We start from the raw sequence: 18,529 nt of genomic DNA on the forward strand, positions 1-18,529 counted from the left end.
TGAGCTCTCTGGTCTGTTTTCATGAAGCACCCAAACAAACACTGCTGACAAACTTAAAACGCACAGAATGGTAATGTTCTGCTGCTACGGGTCTCTCAATCAAAACAATAACAGGACGGACTTTGATGACGTTGAGAAGCAGCGTGGGATTATGGGAGTTGTTGTCTTCGTTGTTAAACAACCACCATTGGCGATTTTATTCACTCTTCAAACATCATAAAAGTGGTCTTTATTTGTGAAGATTAAGTATGATAAACGTGTGTTTGCCACAGAGCTTATTTTCTGCAATAATCCAAAATCCTATTGGCTTTTTGTGGAGGGAACCGGGGCGACGCTAACTTCCTGGTTGGCCTACAAACATACATCCCTGGAGCACTCTGAGCTGGATCGATGCTGAAATATCAATAAATGAATGCCCTTGTTACTTGATTAAAATTACAGATTTCTCTGGGTTTGAGCTTTGTTGGAAACATTTGAGATAATAAGTACACAACTCAACAAAATATAGAACATAAGTTAGTCGTTTTTAGACATTTTAAAGCGGAAATGTTAAGAAAAAAATCGTCTTTCAGGACCTTGTGAGCTCATTAGATTATTATTACTCATGCATTAATGTGTCGTTGGTTGAGCTGGAGCTCATTTTGATTTATTAACTAAAGATTATTTTCATTATGGATTAATCTGCTGATTATTTTCTCCATTAATTTATTGATTGTTTGGTTTGTAAAAATAGTGAAAACAATGAGCCAGAGCCCAAAGTGACACCTTCACCGTGTTTGTTTAGTCCAACCAACAGTCCAAACCTCAACATTATTACTAATATATTAATGTTAACATTATTAAAAGAAAAAGCAGCAAATCATTAAATGTTTTTACATGAACAATGACTAAACGATTATTAAAATCTAAAAAAGTTGACAATTTCAGCTGTAGGTGTAATGTACTATAAATTGTTGTTGAATTCATAAAAAACAAACTTTTAATGTGTTTTGTGTTCAAAACACATAGTTAGTAAAGTACATAAAGCTGTCAGATTAATGTAGTTGAGTAGAAGTAGAAAGTGGTATGAATAGAAAAGACTCAAGTACAAGTACCTCAGATTTGTATTTAAGTGTAGTACTTAACCGCCGCTATCTGGACTGTCGGGACGGCCAACAACAACAACAACAACAACAACAGGCAGAATTTCAACAGTTTAGAGTCAATAAAAATCCGACACGTGCGTCTTTAAATAAAAATGGTTTATTCTCTTTCAATATAGCTTTTGTTCTATCCGTAGCAGAAAAGAGCCTCCATGCCACTCAGTGCTAAAACTGGATCTCAGGTCACCACAGCATCGTAATGACGGACAAACGTCTTTACAGCACAACACCGGCTTGATACTGATCCAACAACAGTCACTTTGCTCATTTTAAAAACAGGTTGAGGGGGGAGGGGAGGGGGGGGGGGTGTTGGGAGGCAGGAGGAGGAGGAAGAGGAAGAGGAGGGTGTGGGGGTGGGTGTGGGGGTTTGGAGGGGGGGGGGGGGGGGGTTCTGAACAGATTATCTGTGACTCGGACCAAGCAGCGCAGATCCCCCCCTCCCCCCCCCCCCGGGCTTTGTTGGGAGAAGTTTAATCCGTGCGTGTTTGTGTATGCTGCAAAATTGACATCTTGCATCCAGTATGGCTGTTGATGTGGAGGCAGAAGTTTCTGCCACGAAAAGGTCACAAGTTGAGGTAACAAAGATTCTTCCTGATTGGACGAAAGGGGAACAAAAAAAACAGACCAATCAGAGGTCAAACACTGATCATCTGATGGATTACAGGACTGTAGAAATGTTAGGCGCGGATTACGTTAACAGGTGTTTCTGTTTGGCTACCCTCGTTGACAGAAATAATAGAAACATCTGTCAGTCAGTAGAACACAATTCAAATGGAATTGACACCTCTCAAACAGTTTAAACTGATTTACTGCACGACTGTTGTATTAGACTGCATTAGCTTTAGCTAGGTATGTATAGGTATGTATGCTGTGTGCATTACCTGCTCTCTGGTTATCATGTTGCATTGGAGCTGCTTATGGCCTTTGTGCCGTCTGTATTGGCGTTTGCCTGTTCCTTCACCACAGCATCTGAGGGACAAATACTCACTTTTACTTCAGGTCAGTTCTCAGGTAAATGAAGCATATATACAGGTGTGTCTTTGTCCTGGTGTCTGAAGTTAACTTCAGTTAAAATAAGTCTTTATACTTTGTTTTTATAAATTTCATGCAGCACCGTCCATAAAAATAAGAAGAAAACATACAAAAAAATATGAAGATAAATGTATTGGTAATAATAGGGACTACCTAACTAGTCGTAAAGTTGGTATTAAGGTCCTTTACACACCGGGGGGGTGACGAATAAACAACACGAAAATGCAAAATATTTGCCTGCGAATATTATATGTCTAGGGTCTTTTATTGTGAAAGGTAAGAACAAAAGGAGTGGCTCTGGACTGGCTTCCTTTGTTGACGTTGAAAGAATCAATAAAGTTTGCCGTCTTGGTTTGGACTTCGGAGCCTCCGTGTTGTTGTTTCAGAAATACAGACGTAACTCAACCCGCTCTGAACAACGTGATTGGTTGATGCCTTTAATCGCAGTGCGAAAGCTACGAAAAATCTGCCTCGTTCTGAAAAAGTGTGGCTTTTTCGCTGCGTAATATTCACGTTAAATACACCAAAAACAACAGTACGAAAAAATATTAACGTGCAAATTAATAACGAAAAAAAGTTGATAGATAAAGAAGATAGCTTCTTACTAATGTCATTCATACATAGGCCCTGTTTGGGACTAGCGCTGTCCTTCGCACCCACGTATTTAATTCAGTTTTGTCTCGTATTGAGAATTTTTGTAACGAATATAACAATAAAACGCATCGGACTCAGTATGCAAGGTTTCTGTGCGTAACGTTTTTTATCGGCTGGCGGATTAAAAAAAACTCGGAAAAATACAGACTTGGTGGGCCAACACTTTTACTCGGAATGTTGCTTTATCAATTCGTCACCCAAACCACGCGACCCGCTGGTTCCCGCGCAACACTAACCTGCCCCCTATTTAATAAGTTACTCCTCATTGTTAGCAGTGGCTCTGACAGCCAGGCAGGCAGACGGTGTGTAGGTGTGTGTAGGTGTGTGTATGTGTGTGTGTAGGTGTGTGTACTAACAGAAGTATGGGTGCTGCATGGCCTCGGCCGCCGTCAGCCTCTGCTGGTGGTCGTAGCGCAGCAGCTTGTCCAGCAGGTCCAGAGCCTCCGGACTCACCAGGTGCTGGTTCTCTGACTGGATGAACTGCTCCCAACGCTTCCTTGTTTGCCTGGACACACACAAACATTTAATATGACTGAAGTTCCTCTTTATTTAATGTGAATTATACGAGCGTGGAGACGGTGCTGAGCTCTGTTTATAGCGACAATCTGACAGTCAAAGCAGGTTGGACACAAGTAGAATATTCCTGCATGTTTGTTGAAATCATACGAGACGACCGTCTTTTAGCTGCTCGCGAATACTATTTATTATTATTTACAAAACAAATTATTTACCAAAACATTAACACAGGTGTTACTAATAACATTAACGAAGGCTCTGTTCTATTCAAATGTCACAGTAAGTCGCAACAGTACGAACAAAACCAGGACCCTGAAACTGAAGCAGCTAAAAGGAATTTCATTCAGCCATCATTCATTTGATTATTTACACCTGAGCCGAGCTCTTCCTACTGCGACGGATTAAAACGTCAATTGTTCATGTCGATGTTCCCTCAGTTAAACCTCTTAGTAATACTGGATATTGTTTTGAGGGATTTTTCAGAGACATATGCTAATACAACAATATCGGATTACAACGTAATATTCTGCTTCAATCCATATTCGTTGGCGTTTAGCCTTTCAAACACAACATTTCCACTGCGTTAAAAAAACAGTTTGCTCTCCCGTTCGCCGCACACAAAAGGGAGACACACACTGACGAGTTATCTTCATTAAAGAAAGTTGATTTAATGAAGTAAGACTAACTCATTTAATCCGACGTATGCCAATACAACAATATTTGAATAACTACAAAAACAATGCTTTTTCACTTTGAGAAGTGTAAACCTTTTTCTACAAAATATTTAATGAATGCATCAGTGTCTGTCTTTACAGAGCAGCTGTACAAAAATAAATCAATAAAATACAGTCTATAAAAAACTAAAGTATGAATTAGGGCTAAACTAATCAGTATTATTATATTGACAGTAGATCAAATGAGTAGAATGTGAAAGGAGCTGTAGGGCTGTACCCAATAGTTTCAAAGCTTCATTCATAACAATGGCATCTTTATGTCTATTCATTCGGTTTAAAGCTGGTATTAGTTTTTGCATAGTTGCAGATAAAGATCAGGCTACAATAATATTATTAGTATTCTACTAGTTGTAGAGTTACATTCCTGTGGTGGCTGCGTAGGATTATTTCAGACTCGTGTGATCTAAACATTTTCCATAACTCAAGAGCGTTGTAACGTCCAAAATGTAACAGTTAACAACGCACGTCAGTCGGAGAAAGAGAGAGACGGTTGTTTTGTATACATCTGAATGCGTTTCTGCTGATTAACTGTTTGGTACTCACTGTCCCAGCAGGTCTTTGAAGCGAGTGTCCAGTTCTATGTGATATTTGTGCAGGTAGCCGAAGAGCTCATCGGTGCCGAGAACTTTAGCAATGCGGACCAGCTGCAAAACAACATTTAATACATTCGTTACAATAAGTATAAAAGTATAATATGTCAAGTATATTTCTGTCCCAATCTGTGGTTCTTGATTTCACCCAGATGTGACTTTCTAATTTGTCAGGTGCTTTGTTTTATGCGGGATATGACTCTGATGCGTTACCTGGTCGTAGTTGTCCTGGCCATGAAAAAACGGTTCCTTCAAAAAGATCATGCTGGCCAACATGCAGCCTAGACTCCACATGTCCAAACTATAGTCATACATCTGGAGGGATTATAAAAGAGAGTAATTCACACACCAATAGTTGTGTTTCCCCCTCAAATAAAGTCAGAGTATATCGCTGTAACAGCCGGTACCTGATAGTCCACTAGCAGCTCAGGGCCTTTGAAATAGCGGGAGGCCACCCTGACGTTGTATTCCTGAGCGGGATGGTAAAATTCTGCCAAACCCCAATCTATAAGACGCAGCTGTGACACAGAGAGGAAACATTCATTCATCTGGTTTACAACGCAGGGTCAAACTACAGGCTAATGCAGGATTCCTCAGGTATTTAAAGTATTGTTGAAGGTATTTTTTAATCATTATTATTGTAAAACGTTCCATAAAGCTCAGAGGAACAGCAGAATCGTTCAGTCAATGGACCCATTGTTGGTGAACTATTTCCTTGCCAAAGTACTCCGTATATACGTATTAAACTTGCTCACTTATTACCACGATGTATTAAGCTTGAAAATGACCATAAAATACAACAACATGTAACATTCATATGTCATTGTTTCAGCCACAGCCTGGTGTGATGATATATATTACTTTACTGTTATTGATTGACTTAATATCTATGATGATCTAAATAATAAGTAGAAACAAAGAATCTTTATTGTAGGATCTATTTGGGGATTCATGTCGTGTAAAAATGAAGTTAAGGACAGTCATCAGTACCTTTCTCATCTGGTGGTCGATCATCACGTTGTGCGGCTTCACGTCCCGGTGCATGATCCCCATACTGTGACAGTAGTCCAGAGCCTTCAACAAGAGACAGAGACACATATTCAACACCGAGGCCGGTCCACAACCGTCTTCTGTTCTGCACTGCAGCTTCTTCCTCTACGGCAAACTATTCCAACACAGTCTCACGGCAGTTTGTGATGAAATTTAATCTATTTGATTCGTGTACATAGACACAAATCTCCCCTTTTCTTCGTGACGCTCAACACGACTTTCAACAATGTATTTCTTGCAAGTTTTCCTACGAATGTCCAGCAACAGGTGACGCACGTGTCAATTTCCGCTCCAGTCTTTTCAAAACAAAACTACTTAGTTAGGTTTAAGAATAGATCGACTTGGTTAGGGTTAGGCAACAGAACTACTTCGTTAGCTTTAAGAAAAGATTGTGGTTTGGGTTTAAATAACTCCAGAAGTGCTACTATTAATTAAAAATCCATGCAGTGTTTTGGAGAATCGATACAGTATCACAAAACATGATATCGCGATATTTGATGTTTTTTACACCCCTACTGAAGATAACTCCTAAAACAACGTCACCCCACAAATTTACATTCACAGATTTATTTATTGAATCATTTTAAAAGTGATAAATAACCATGATTAAATAAATAAATAAGTTGACACAAGATGAGTTAATGTGTTTGTTTTACCTTGAGCAGCTCATACATGTAGTAACGGATATCATAGTCTGTCAGCTTCTGGTAAAGCTCCTGTGGAACAACATGAAGTTTATCAAATGTTTAGAAAACAAATCATTAATAAGCAGCTTCTGTACACATACAACATTAACTGGAGGGTTATTATGCATGTTATTAATAATGGATATCAATGGTAGTGCTGCATGTATGATGTCGGCCAAACTTAAGTACCTTAAAATCTGTGTTATTGATGCACTCAAAGACAAGCGCTGGTGTTCTGGACTGCAAAGAGAGGACAACACAAGGCTTAACTGAGGAGAGCAGCAGGTAGGTGGAGATCACCATCACACACACGCACACACACACACTCACACACAGTTACACGCATGACTGGATTACCACTGCTGGCGTGCCGACATGCAGCAAAGTGACGGCAGGAATCTGAACTCACCACCGGGTCTTTGACCGTGTCCACCAGGCGGATGATGTTGGTTCCTCCGCGCAAGTTTTCAAGAATTTTGATTTCCCGTTTGATCTTCTTCTTCTTAACGGGCTGCGACAGAAAAACAAGACGCGCATTCAATATAAATTAAATAAAGTAGTGCAGTGAGAACTAATCTTTTAATACCTGAACACACAAAAATCATTTTTTTTCCACCTCACAATTTCAGCAAAAACTGAACTTTATAAATTTCATGAAAGTTGGATTAATTAACTCTTTTGCATTAATATAAATTTGAATAAAGTGACAACCTGGTTCGAATTTGTAATTTAAAAATGCTTTGAAACTTTTCGAAAGCCGCTCTTATAATATAATAAATAAATAAGATAACCATCTCAGACATTCTTCTTCTTATTTTTATTAATATTATATTATTAATAACAATAATTTAGTAGTAGTAGTAATGTTAAGTGTGAAATGAATAACAAAACATTTCTGTTTTATACACACAGATCTGTGTGAATCAGTTAAATCACTGTTTGCATTCAGCAACATTTGACCAGCAGATGTCGCCACAGTGTGATGTGAGGATATCAGAGCATTAATGACAGCAGCTTGTCTTTGACACCATCCATCTGTACTTATCATCATTTATGAAACAGTGCTGCAAACAAGGACATTTATACTGGAGAAATATTCTGACACGATTTGGATGGACGGCTGTAATTATTCTCCAACAGAAGTCATCTGCTGTGAGTGGGAGCAGCACCTGCTGAGATCATCTCGGTGCAAACAAACCCCAATAATAAATGCAAAGCTGCACTTTTAACGACAGAGTTTACAATCTCCAGTTCAACCAGTTCTTAGAGAACATTTAAATGTAGAAAAACATAATAAAGGAACAAATAAAGAAGGTAGTATAGGGCTCACCTTGAGGATTTTCACCACCACTTTCTCGTTGTTGGTCACATTTATGGCCTCAAATACTTCACTGTACTTCCCTCGACCCAGTTTACGCACCAGCTGATAGTTGTCTTGATTGCTGAGAAAGAGTAAAAACATTTAGCAGGAATTAGACCACAAAATAGGGCTGGGCGTTATGGCCTAAAAATAATATTGTGATATTTGTAGGCTATATCGCGATACACCATATATATCGCAATATTTTCAAATATCCTCTAAGCACTTCATAAATGCTCAATTTAACCCTTTGATGCATACAATCACACCAATATGATGATTGTTGTAGTCACTGCAGCACACTGTATGTCTGCATTAAAACATTCTTGTTTATATTCATTAGTGGTTTCTTTTGGAACAATTTTAATTTCGTGCTCTAGCAGTGGTGGACTGTAGGCTACTCAAGTACTGTACTGTACGGAGCAGGGGACCGCCCCTCCCCGCAGCGAGAGAGGGAACAGCGAGCCCTCAACGGCCCCGCGGAGCCACGAGCTACTTCCCCCCCGGCCCTGGGGCTTACCGAGCCGAACTAGAGCAGTATGCGGACTGTCGCGGAGGAAACACGCCCGCTGAGGGCCAACCAGCCCGCTGAGAAGTGTAAAAGTATTTTCTGTTCATTATGAAACTGTTCATGGCACACATGTAAAGAGGAGGATGGAGCAGCTTTCACAAACGCAGACTGCCGCTTGCAACGGCATTTATAAACACCAACTGGCGATATAAAACTATATTAAAACATCAAACGGGAGGGGAAAGGAGTTTTGTTTACTTTAGTGTTTTTTTTTGCTGTGGTGAAAACGTTACTAGCGGTAACACTGCTGCTCCCGCTTTGCAGCGATCCGGCCGAAAACCAAACAGACAGCTTGTTTCTTCGTCTCGGCGGCGTATCTGGTTCACTGTGCTGTTTGTTACAGCGCCAACACAACGGCGTAATGACAAAAATCCATCAAGTGCAATGCTTGTTAGAAAATAGTGTTTTCCATGAAGACACCCGTCAGAGTTTTGTCGAGAGCTGGAGGCGGAATTTAACGGAGGCGGCCGCCTCGTAACTCTCTGTGCAGGTAAAACGCTGCACACACTCGCCCAGGAGAGAGTCTGGATGGGGACGGAGTCTGTAACACATGTGTCTGTGTGAGAGGGAGCCGGAGGAGAGAAGAGGGAGTGAAGGAAATGACAAAGCGAGTCTCATGCCGGCGGATGGCTTAAAAACATTACATGACAATTTGTAGTAGATGTTCGCGATATAGTCATTTTATATACCGCAAGTGGGACAAGCCGCGATTCATCGACTATATTCGATGTATCGCCCACCCCTACCACAAAACAACTATCTTCTCTTTCAGATCATCAATAAGAAGAGCTAAAACAATTAGTCGATTCATTAATCACTCATTGAAGTATGGAGGACCACAAAATAATAAAAATAGCAGATACACTTAATCTTGGAAATGCTAATGCAAATGGCAGAAGAAGTTGCCCTTTTAAATGCCTGATTAAAACCAGTATTTTTTAATTCAATTTGTGAATCCAGTTATTTATTTCTCTTTTTAAAATGCATTTTTAAATTTTATTAATTTAGAAATGCATTAATGTATTTTTTAATTATGTATTCATTGGCTGTTTTATGGTGTTTTTGTAAATCCCTTTTTAATTTTAAACTATCTATTGATTGATTAATATTTAATTTGTAAATTCTTTTTATTTTACTACCCATTAAATGTTGAATAATTAATAACCTTGTAATCTAATCCATTTATTCATAGATTAATAAATACATTTTTAAATTTATTAATGCCTATTTTTATTATACAGTTCATTATTAATCAATTAAATGCTTTATTACTATTTCCGTGACTGTTGAGGTCCTCCATATTTACGAAGCAAAAAACACCAAACATCCAATATGAGGATTTGCTTTGTTGTTTCTCTGTTTAATATCATTGTAAACTGAATATCTTTAAGTGTGTCGGACAAAACAAGACATTATAAGACGTCACCTTTGACTCTGGGAAATTAGAACGGGCATTTTTTTATATCTTCTGACATTTTATAGACTAAACAATTAATAATTTAATCCTAAACAATAATCAAAACATAAATGAATAATTAAAATAATCATTAGTTGCAGCTCTAAAGAAAATTACCTTTGGGAATTTTATGCCTAAAGGCCTTTACACGCCTTTTTGTGCGATTTATTTGCAAATCGATAGATTTTTTCGAACTGTTGTTTTTGTCATGAATAATTCACAGAGAACACGAATATTACACGTCAAAAAAGCGAAGAAGGACGATTTTCGGAGCGGAACTAGGACGGCAAACCTTACTACTCCTTTCACAATAAAAGCCCTAGACATATAATATTCACAGGCAAATATTTCGCATTTTCGTGTCTTTTATTCGTCACGCTCCCGGTGTGTGTAACGGCCTTTACACATAACAATGCTGTAACTAATTATTATTTATCATCTATTAATCTCAATTAGTTCCTCAATTAATCTATTAATTCTTTAATTGGTAAAATGTCAGACAATCACAGGTTCCCACAGCACGAATCTATCTCTTTAAATTACTTGTTTTGTCTGATAATATAAAACAGAAAAACAACAAATCCTCAAAGTTGAGGAGCTCAAATCAGCAGATAATTCTTTAATAAATTACTTTAATGGTTAATCAAAATTGTCACCAATTTATTTTCTGTCAGACACATGAGTCTACAAATATTTTTTAACCTGCTGAGACTCATTGCAACATAATGTAATTTAAATTATGGCTTAATTCTATATGATCTCCAGCGTTACAGTGGATTTCTGTATTTTAACTTATTAAACCTACAAGTCATGTTAAGATCTAAAGTTTGCGGTTGAAACAGAGCGGAAAATCGTAAAATAAATAAGGTATAATCATCATTTTGCCTGGTATCAGTGTAAGTCGGAATTCATTATCTTTATTTACATTATAAAATATATTCAAGTCATTTTTATTCTACATTATTCTAATTACAATACAAATTTCTGTATAAATGGCTCACTGCTATTTGTGTAGTCTTGGGGAATTACTGTACTGATACATACTCGGTCATTTGAAAGCCTTTTTTCAAAATGAAAATCATATTTTAAATACATACACAATGTGATGCTCTGATAAACTTCCTGCTTGATGTGTGACCTAATTTAATACAGATATTTTTATGTTGTGTTCTGTCTAACATTTTGTGTTGAGAACTTTTTTGGAGAAAAATAAAAACATGTAAGTGTACCTCCAGTTTGGCACATGTGCATCATAGTCCCAGTACTCTCTGTTCTTCTGTGTGTTGACATCGGTGTACACCCGAGCCTTGCTGCTGGCCGGCGTGGATCCGGGCATCGCTAGCTTCGCGGCTCCGTGTCGAGGACCTTCGGCTCCCTCTGAATACTTCTTGGCTCGATACTGGAAGGCGGCGCAGCGACTCTCCAGAGAACGTGGCTCTACGAAGACCCCTGTGCTGTTCTTAGCATCGGCGTTGGCAGCTTGCGCCCTCTGATGACAGGCGTCAGGCCGGTCTGACGCAGCGGTGGTGCAGACGGACAGAGCTACGATGACCGAGTGAGTGAAGCCCCTGAGCAGGATGTTTGGCAGGATGAAATGAAGACCCGCCAGCTGCAGAAAGACGAAGAAGAGGCTGAGTCAAAGGAATGACAGCAAGGTAACAATAAGGCTGAAGTTGACTTCTGATTTGGGAGCTATTTGACAATTCTCATGGCAAAATATTATATACACAAAGACAAATTTATGAAAATGTATTGTAAATCCTTGAAATATAAGTTTAAATTCTGCTAAAGAACTGAGTTTGAATGCCCTTTAATTTATATTGACGGCCGTTCGTATTTAATTATTATATATTTTTTAATTTTCATAATTTAAAATGTATGCACCTAAATTTATTTTCTTATTTGTTTTTATTTTAAATATATATATATATATATATATATATATATATAAAAATATAAAATAATATAATATAAATGAAACATATCTAAAATAAAACAATAAAAAAATAAGAAAGAAATAAGTCAAACTTGAGTGATAATATTTCTTGTATGTAGGGCTGCAACAAATGATCAATTTAATTATTATTTTCTCCGTGAATCCTTTGGTTTATAAAATGTTAAAATAATGAAAATATATATTATTTTCCTCAGCCCGATATGATGTGTTCAAAATGCTTGTTATATTCCACCACCAGTCCAAAACACAGAAAGAAAAGCATGAAATCCTCACATTTGTGAAGCAGAAACAGGAGAAACGTTGGCATTTTTGCTTTAAAAAAAATTACAAACTATTAATTGATTAGTTGCTGATTAAATTTCTATCAATTAATCAACTAATCATTGCAGCTCTACTTGTATAATTATCTGTTGTCAAATGTAAAATATTGTAAAAATGGGCATTAGACTAACACGTTAAATCTGTTTTAAAAAAAACTTAGTTTTGGATTTATTAACACAAGAAAAAAGGGAGATTTCACTACATCAGAGACCAAAAACTACTGATATTAGACTTGTTAAACCTGGACTAGATTTACATGGAGACCCTACACTGTCCTTTTTTTTTGCTTTTTAATCCATCAGGCCGACGTTAGACCAGATCAGCCTGAAAAACCACTGAACTTAAACTTGTCAGACCTAAAGGACATAAGCATGGAGAATTTAAACGCTCTAAAAATACCTTGTGTTGCGACACAGAACAAACCAGTTTTGTTAAACAGTGTCCTGTCAAATGTTGTATCCCTGTGAGAACACAGCTTCTTGTCAAATCTGGACATGGTTAACAATTAAGAGTCCACAGAGTGTTTAAAGTCTCCTTTTCAGGACATTTCACTGCATTTTCTGCTTCCAGACCACAACAGATAGCTAGCTCAAAAAACACTGAATTTAGTCTCGTCAAACCTGGACTGGGATAACATGGAGACTCTGAAGACTGTTTAAAACCCAGTTTCAGGTTCGTAAAACATTTTATAGATCTGTGAAAAACAGACAAAATTGTGATCTCACTGCAATTTCTCATTCCGGACCACTTTACACCAGACCTAGTTAAAAAACACACTGTACTTAGAAACATCAAATCTGGACTAGATTATTGCAGAACTGTATACCGAGTTTCATATTTGTGATACATTTATTCTACTTGTGGAAGGAGACAAAAGGACAATTTCACAGCTGTTTCTTGTCAAATCTGGACAAAAAAAAAATAGTTTCAGATTTGTAAAACATTTTATAGATCTGTGAAAAACTGACAAAATTGTGATCTCACTGCATTTTCTCAATCGGGACCACTTAAGACCAGACCTAGTTAAAAAAAACACTGAATTTAGATTCCTCAAACCTGGACAGGATTAACATGACCCTGTGAAGACTGCCTAAAACCTAGTTTCAGATTTGTAAACATTTTGTATCTCAAACAAAACCCACAAAATAGTGATCTCACAGCATTTTCTCTATCTGGACCACACTACACCAGACCTAGTTAAAAAAACACTCAATTACAGCTCGTCAAACCTGGACTAGATTAACATGGAGACTGTGAAGACTGTTTAAAAGGTTTGTAACACATTTTATACCTTAAACAAAACAGACAAAATAGTGATTTCACCGCATTTTCTCAATCCAGACCGCACTACACCAGACCTAGTTAAAAAAACACTGTATTTAGACTCATCAAACCTGGACTGGGATAACATGGAGACTCTAAAGACGGTTTAAACCTCAATTTCAGGTAGATAAAACATTTTATATCTCAAACAAAACACACAAAATAATGATCCAACTGCATTTTCTCAATCGGGACCACTTCAGACCAGACCTAGTCAAAAAAACACTACATTTAGACTAGTCAAATCTGGAAAAGGTTAACATAAATACACTTAAGACTGTTTAAAACCCAGTTTTGTGTTTGTGATACTTTAATTATCTCTGTAAAAACAGATGAAAGTGATTTCACCGCATTTTCTCTATCTGGACCACACTACACTAGACCTAGTTCTAAAATCACTGAATTTAGACTCGTCAACCCTGACTGGGATAACATGGAGACACTGAAGACTGATTAAAACCCAGTTTCAGGTTTGTGAAACATTTTATATCTCTGTGAAAAACAGACAAAATACTGATCTCACTGCATTTTCTCAATCTGGACCTCACAACAACAGACCTAGTTAAAAAAAACACTGAATTTAGACCAGTCAAATCTGGACTAGATTAACATGGAGACTCTGAAGACTGTTTAAAACCCAGTTTCAGGTTATAAAACATTTTATATCTCAAACAAAACACACAAAATACTGATCTCACTGCATTTTCTCTATCCGGACCACACTGCACCAGACCTAGTTAAAAAAACACTGAATTTAGACGCTTCAAACCAGGACTAGATTAACATAAATACACTAAAGACTGTTTAAAACCCAGTTTCAGGTTATAAAACATTTTATATCTCAAACAAAACACACAAAATAATGATCCAACTGCATTTTCTCTATTCCGGACCACTTTACACCAGACCTAGTTAAAAAAACACTGAATTTAGACTCTTCAAACCTGGACCACATTATTGCAGAAATGTATACCAAGTTTCAGATTTGTGATACATTTATTCTACTTGTGGAAGGAGACAAAAGGACAATTTCACAGCTTTTTCTTGTCAAATCTGGACAAAAAAAAAACAGTTTCAGGTTTGTGAAATGTTTACATCTTAAACAAAACAGACAAAAATCTCCATCTGGACCACACTACACCAGACCTGGTTAAAAAAACACTGAATTTAGACTCGTCAAACCTGGACTAGATTATTGCAGAACTGTATACCAAGTTTCAGATTTGTGATACATGTATTCTACTTGTGGAAGGAAACGCTTTTTCTTGTCAAATCTGGACCAAAAAAAAACAGTTTCAGGTTTGTAAAACATTTTATATCTCAAACAAAACAGACAAAATAGTGATCTCACTGCATTTTCTCAACCCAGTCCACACTACACCAGACCTAGTTAAAAAAACACTGAATTTAGACACATCAAACCTGGACTGGGATAACATGGAGGCTCTCTGGTGTTATGTCTGATTTCGTCCCCCTGTCTGACAAATCCAGTTACCTACAAACCCCTCGATAATAAACTGTAAACCCCCTAAATACTCTAAAGACTGTTTAAAACCCAGTTTCAGGTTTGTAGAACATGTAATATCTCTGTAAATTGTGATCTCACTGCATTTTCTCAATCCGGACCACACTGCACCAGGCTTAGTTTAAAAAAAACACTACATTTAGAGCTCGTCAAACCAGGACTAGATTAACATAAATACACTAAAGACTGTTTAAAAGGTTTGTAAAACATTTGACATCTTAAACAAAACACACAAAATATTGATCTCACTGCATTTTCTCTATCCAGACCACACTACACCAGACCTAGTTAAAAAAACACTGAATTTAGACTCCTCAAACCTGGACTAGATTAACATGGAGACTCTGAAGACTGTTTAAAACCCAGTTTCGGGTTTGTAAAACATTTTTTAGCTCAAACAAAATAATATTTTATATCTCTGTGAAAAACACCAAAAATAATGATCCACTTTACACCAGACCTAGTTAAAAAAAACACTACATTTAGAGCTCATCAACCAGCACTAGATTAACACGGAGGCTCTGGTGGTGTTATGTCTGATTTCGTCCCCCTGTCTGTCAAATCTAGTTACCCACAAACCCCTCTAATAAACTGTAAACCCCTAAAACACTGTGTGAACTAAACCGTCACGACACCGGGCTCTCCGGGGCCTTTACCACCGGCCACACAGCTACTAGTTACACCTCAATAAGAGCATAGGTAACACTAATCCAGCTGGTTAATCGCGTAGTTGTAATAAACTGATGTGTGATTACCAGCACCGTCAGTGAGAACACCATCTAGCTAGCTAGCTTAGCATAACATGAAATAGCACAAATCTTAACCGTTGAAACGCAGCCGCACAGATCCACTCAGATCCTATATTTGTGTATTATTATATAGTTAATATGTATAGGATTTAAACTGTCTATTAGTGTGGATATTTTGTAAAAGTGTGAAATCAATAATAGAGGCTAAAGTTAGCCGGCTAACCTCGTCGCAGAGATCAGAGGAAGTCCGCCCGACATCAACGGTAGCTGTTAGCTTCTCGTTAGCTTCCCGTTAGCTTCTCATTAGCTTCCCGTTAGCTTCTCGTTAGCTCCCCGTTAGCTCGTCGTCGTTAGCGGCCCGTTGGTCTCCGTTCAGCCGGTTGCAGCGCCTCCAGGTGAGAAGTTATTGATTATGTGAGTATCTATGAGCGGTATTGATGAGATATTGATGTGATCAGATGGTTGGTGGAGGTTCTTCTAGCAGCGGTTCGTTAGCAGCAGAACCAGGATGCTCTTCTGCCGTCTGCGGTAAACATCACCCGGATGTGAATCAGCGGCTCAGTGACCTGATAATAACACAAATGAAATATCCCAACTACTGTAAATCACAAACTCAGGAAGAATGGTTCAAACAAAAATAGAAAATCTCATGGCAAAATATTAAATACACAAAGCCACATTTATGAAATTCTCCCATTTCTGAAGCTTTTTGTAATTAATGTTGCCTATATTGTTAATAATCCCTGAAATATATGAGTTTAAATTCTACAAAAGAACTGAGTTTGAATGCCTTTTAATTTATATTGAAGACCGTTTATATTTATTATATATATATATATATATATATTTTTTTTTTTTTCATAATTTACAATTTATGCACTTAAAATTATTTTTGTAATAATATATTTTTTAAATTATTATAATTATTTATTTATCATTTGTATAATTGTTATTTTTATTTCTAACGCTGATGTTGTTTTCTCTTATTTTGTTTGTTTCTAAGCTCATTATCTAAAAAATGGTTTATAAACTTTTGTAATTATGAACTGTAAATTGCATATAAAAAACAACCTTGAAAAAATATATAAAATAAAATAAATATCTCCACTACTGTATACAAAGCCACATTTATGAAATTCTCCCATTTCTAAAGCTTTTTGTAATTAATGTTGCCTATATTGTTAATAATCCCTGAAATATACTAGTTTAAAATCTGCAAAAGAACTGAGTTTGAATGCCCTTTAATATATATTGAAGACCGTTTATATTTATTGTATAATTTTTAATAATATTTATTATAATAATTATTTATTTAACATTTTTTATTATTTTTTATTTATTTTAATTTCCAATGCAACTGGAAGAATGGTTTAAACAAAAATATATATTTTTTTCTGTCGAACTCAAATAGCATATACATTTAAGAAACTAGAAAATCTGCTGATTAGCAAAATTCTCATGGCAAAATATTAAATACACAAAGCCAAATTTATGAAATCGTCCCATTTCTAATGCTTTTTGTAATTAATGTTGCCTATATTGTTAATAATCCCTGAAATATGAGTTTAAAATCTGCAAAAGAACTGAGTTTGAATGCCCTTTAATTTATATTGAAGACCGTTTATATTTACTATATATATATATTTTTAATTTTCATTATTTACAATTATGCACTTAAATTTATTTTCTTATTTCTTGTTTTATTTTATATGTATAAATATTAAATAATATAATATATATATACAAGTCAAGACAAACTTGAGAGATAATATTTTTAGTTTGAATACCCTTTAATTTATATTGAAGACCTTTTATATTTATTATATACACATATATTTTATTTTCATAATTTACAATTTATGCACTTAAAATTATTTTTTAAATAATATTTTATTTTATTTTTTATTATTATTTTGTATTTATTTTCATTTCTAATGCTGATGTTGTTTTCTCTTGTGTACTTATTTTGTTTGTCTCTAAGCTCATTACTTAAAAATTGGTTTATAAACTTTTGTAATTACGAGCTGTTAATTGCATATATGAAACAACCGTGAAAAAATGGGAAAAAAATAAAGTATAAAAATATATATATATTTTCTTATTTGTTATATATTGTGACGGCCCTTGCCTCACTACTGAGATGCCAGTGTGGATTTGGCCATTCATTCTTTCCCTGTGTCCTTGAAGGTATCACGGGAGAGGATGCCTGATGCAGAGCACCTGATGCTGGCGCGTCCTGAGTATAAAAGCCCCAATTAAGTGCTGCTCTGCCCTTTTTTCCTTCACCTGGACTCATCCCTGTCAGAACCTGCCGGGCTGCCTTTGTTTGGCTTTTCTTTAGTTTCCACTCACAACACATCACACTTCATTATGCTCACACATCCAAATCTACATTACTGATGTTACTGACTGACACACTCCACATTTGTAGTTATTTCTGTATATCCTTAATTTATTTGTAATAAATATCTCTAATTTACAATCAATCACTGCGTCCTTTCCCGTATTTGTCATGGCCTAGGAGCCGGGCTATGACAATATACTGTATATATTCATTTATTTTTTTACTACTCAGATACAGTGATTTTAATACTGTGTTCAACCTGCCTTGTAGAAAAAAAATGACCTATATGAACATAATGTGGCTAAAATATTTGTATAAATGTCTTTATATACTCTATTACTGTATTAAAATATAACTATGCCAATTACTTTATAATTTCAATATTAATTTGACTAATTTTTGAGTTTCCACTGGTGGAAGAAGTAGTCAGATCATGTACTTAAGTAAAAGTAGTAAATACCACAGTGTAAAAAATACTACAAGTATAAATATTACAAATAAAAGTCCTGCATTCAAATT

At 36.3% G+C, this 18,529-nt stretch overlaps 1 protein-coding gene across 2 annotated transcripts; it reads right to left on the reverse strand.

Moving 5' to 3' along the window:
• Positions 1-1,220: 1,220 nt before the first annotated feature.
• Positions 1,221-16,236, reverse strand: csnk2a2a (casein kinase 2, alpha prime polypeptide a). Of its 2 annotated transcripts, XM_037751763.1 has the most exons (13): positions 15,890-16,234; positions 11,021-11,400; positions 7,735-7,846; positions 6,814-6,915; positions 6,594-6,644; positions 6,375-6,434; positions 5,659-5,742; positions 5,076-5,186; positions 4,882-4,983; positions 4,622-4,722; positions 3,185-3,333; positions 2,024-2,111; positions 1,221-1,733 (listed from the first exon to the last, which is right to left on the reverse strand). In XM_037751763.1, the coding sequence occupies exons 2-12, from the start codon at positions 11,125-11,127 to the stop codon at positions 2,038-2,040; spliced, it is 1,053 nt and encodes a 350-aa protein (XP_037607691.1). In that variant the 5' UTR covers positions 11,128-11,400; positions 15,890-16,234; the 3' UTR covers positions 1,221-1,733; positions 2,024-2,037. The 2 variants fall into 2 exon arrangements, with proteins under 2 accessions (XP_037607691.1, XP_037607692.1); XM_037751764.1 differs by lacking the exon at positions 6,594-6,644 and having other exon boundaries at positions 15,890-16,236.
• Positions 16,237-18,529: the final 2,293 nt, after the last annotated feature.

This window comes from Sebastes umbrosus, chromosome 2, assembly GCF_015220745.1.
Source record: "Sebastes umbrosus isolate fSebUmb1 chromosome 2, fSebUmb1.pri, whole genome shotgun sequence".
Taxonomy (NCBI): Eukaryota; Metazoa; Chordata; class Actinopteri; order Perciformes; family Sebastidae; genus Sebastes; species Sebastes umbrosus.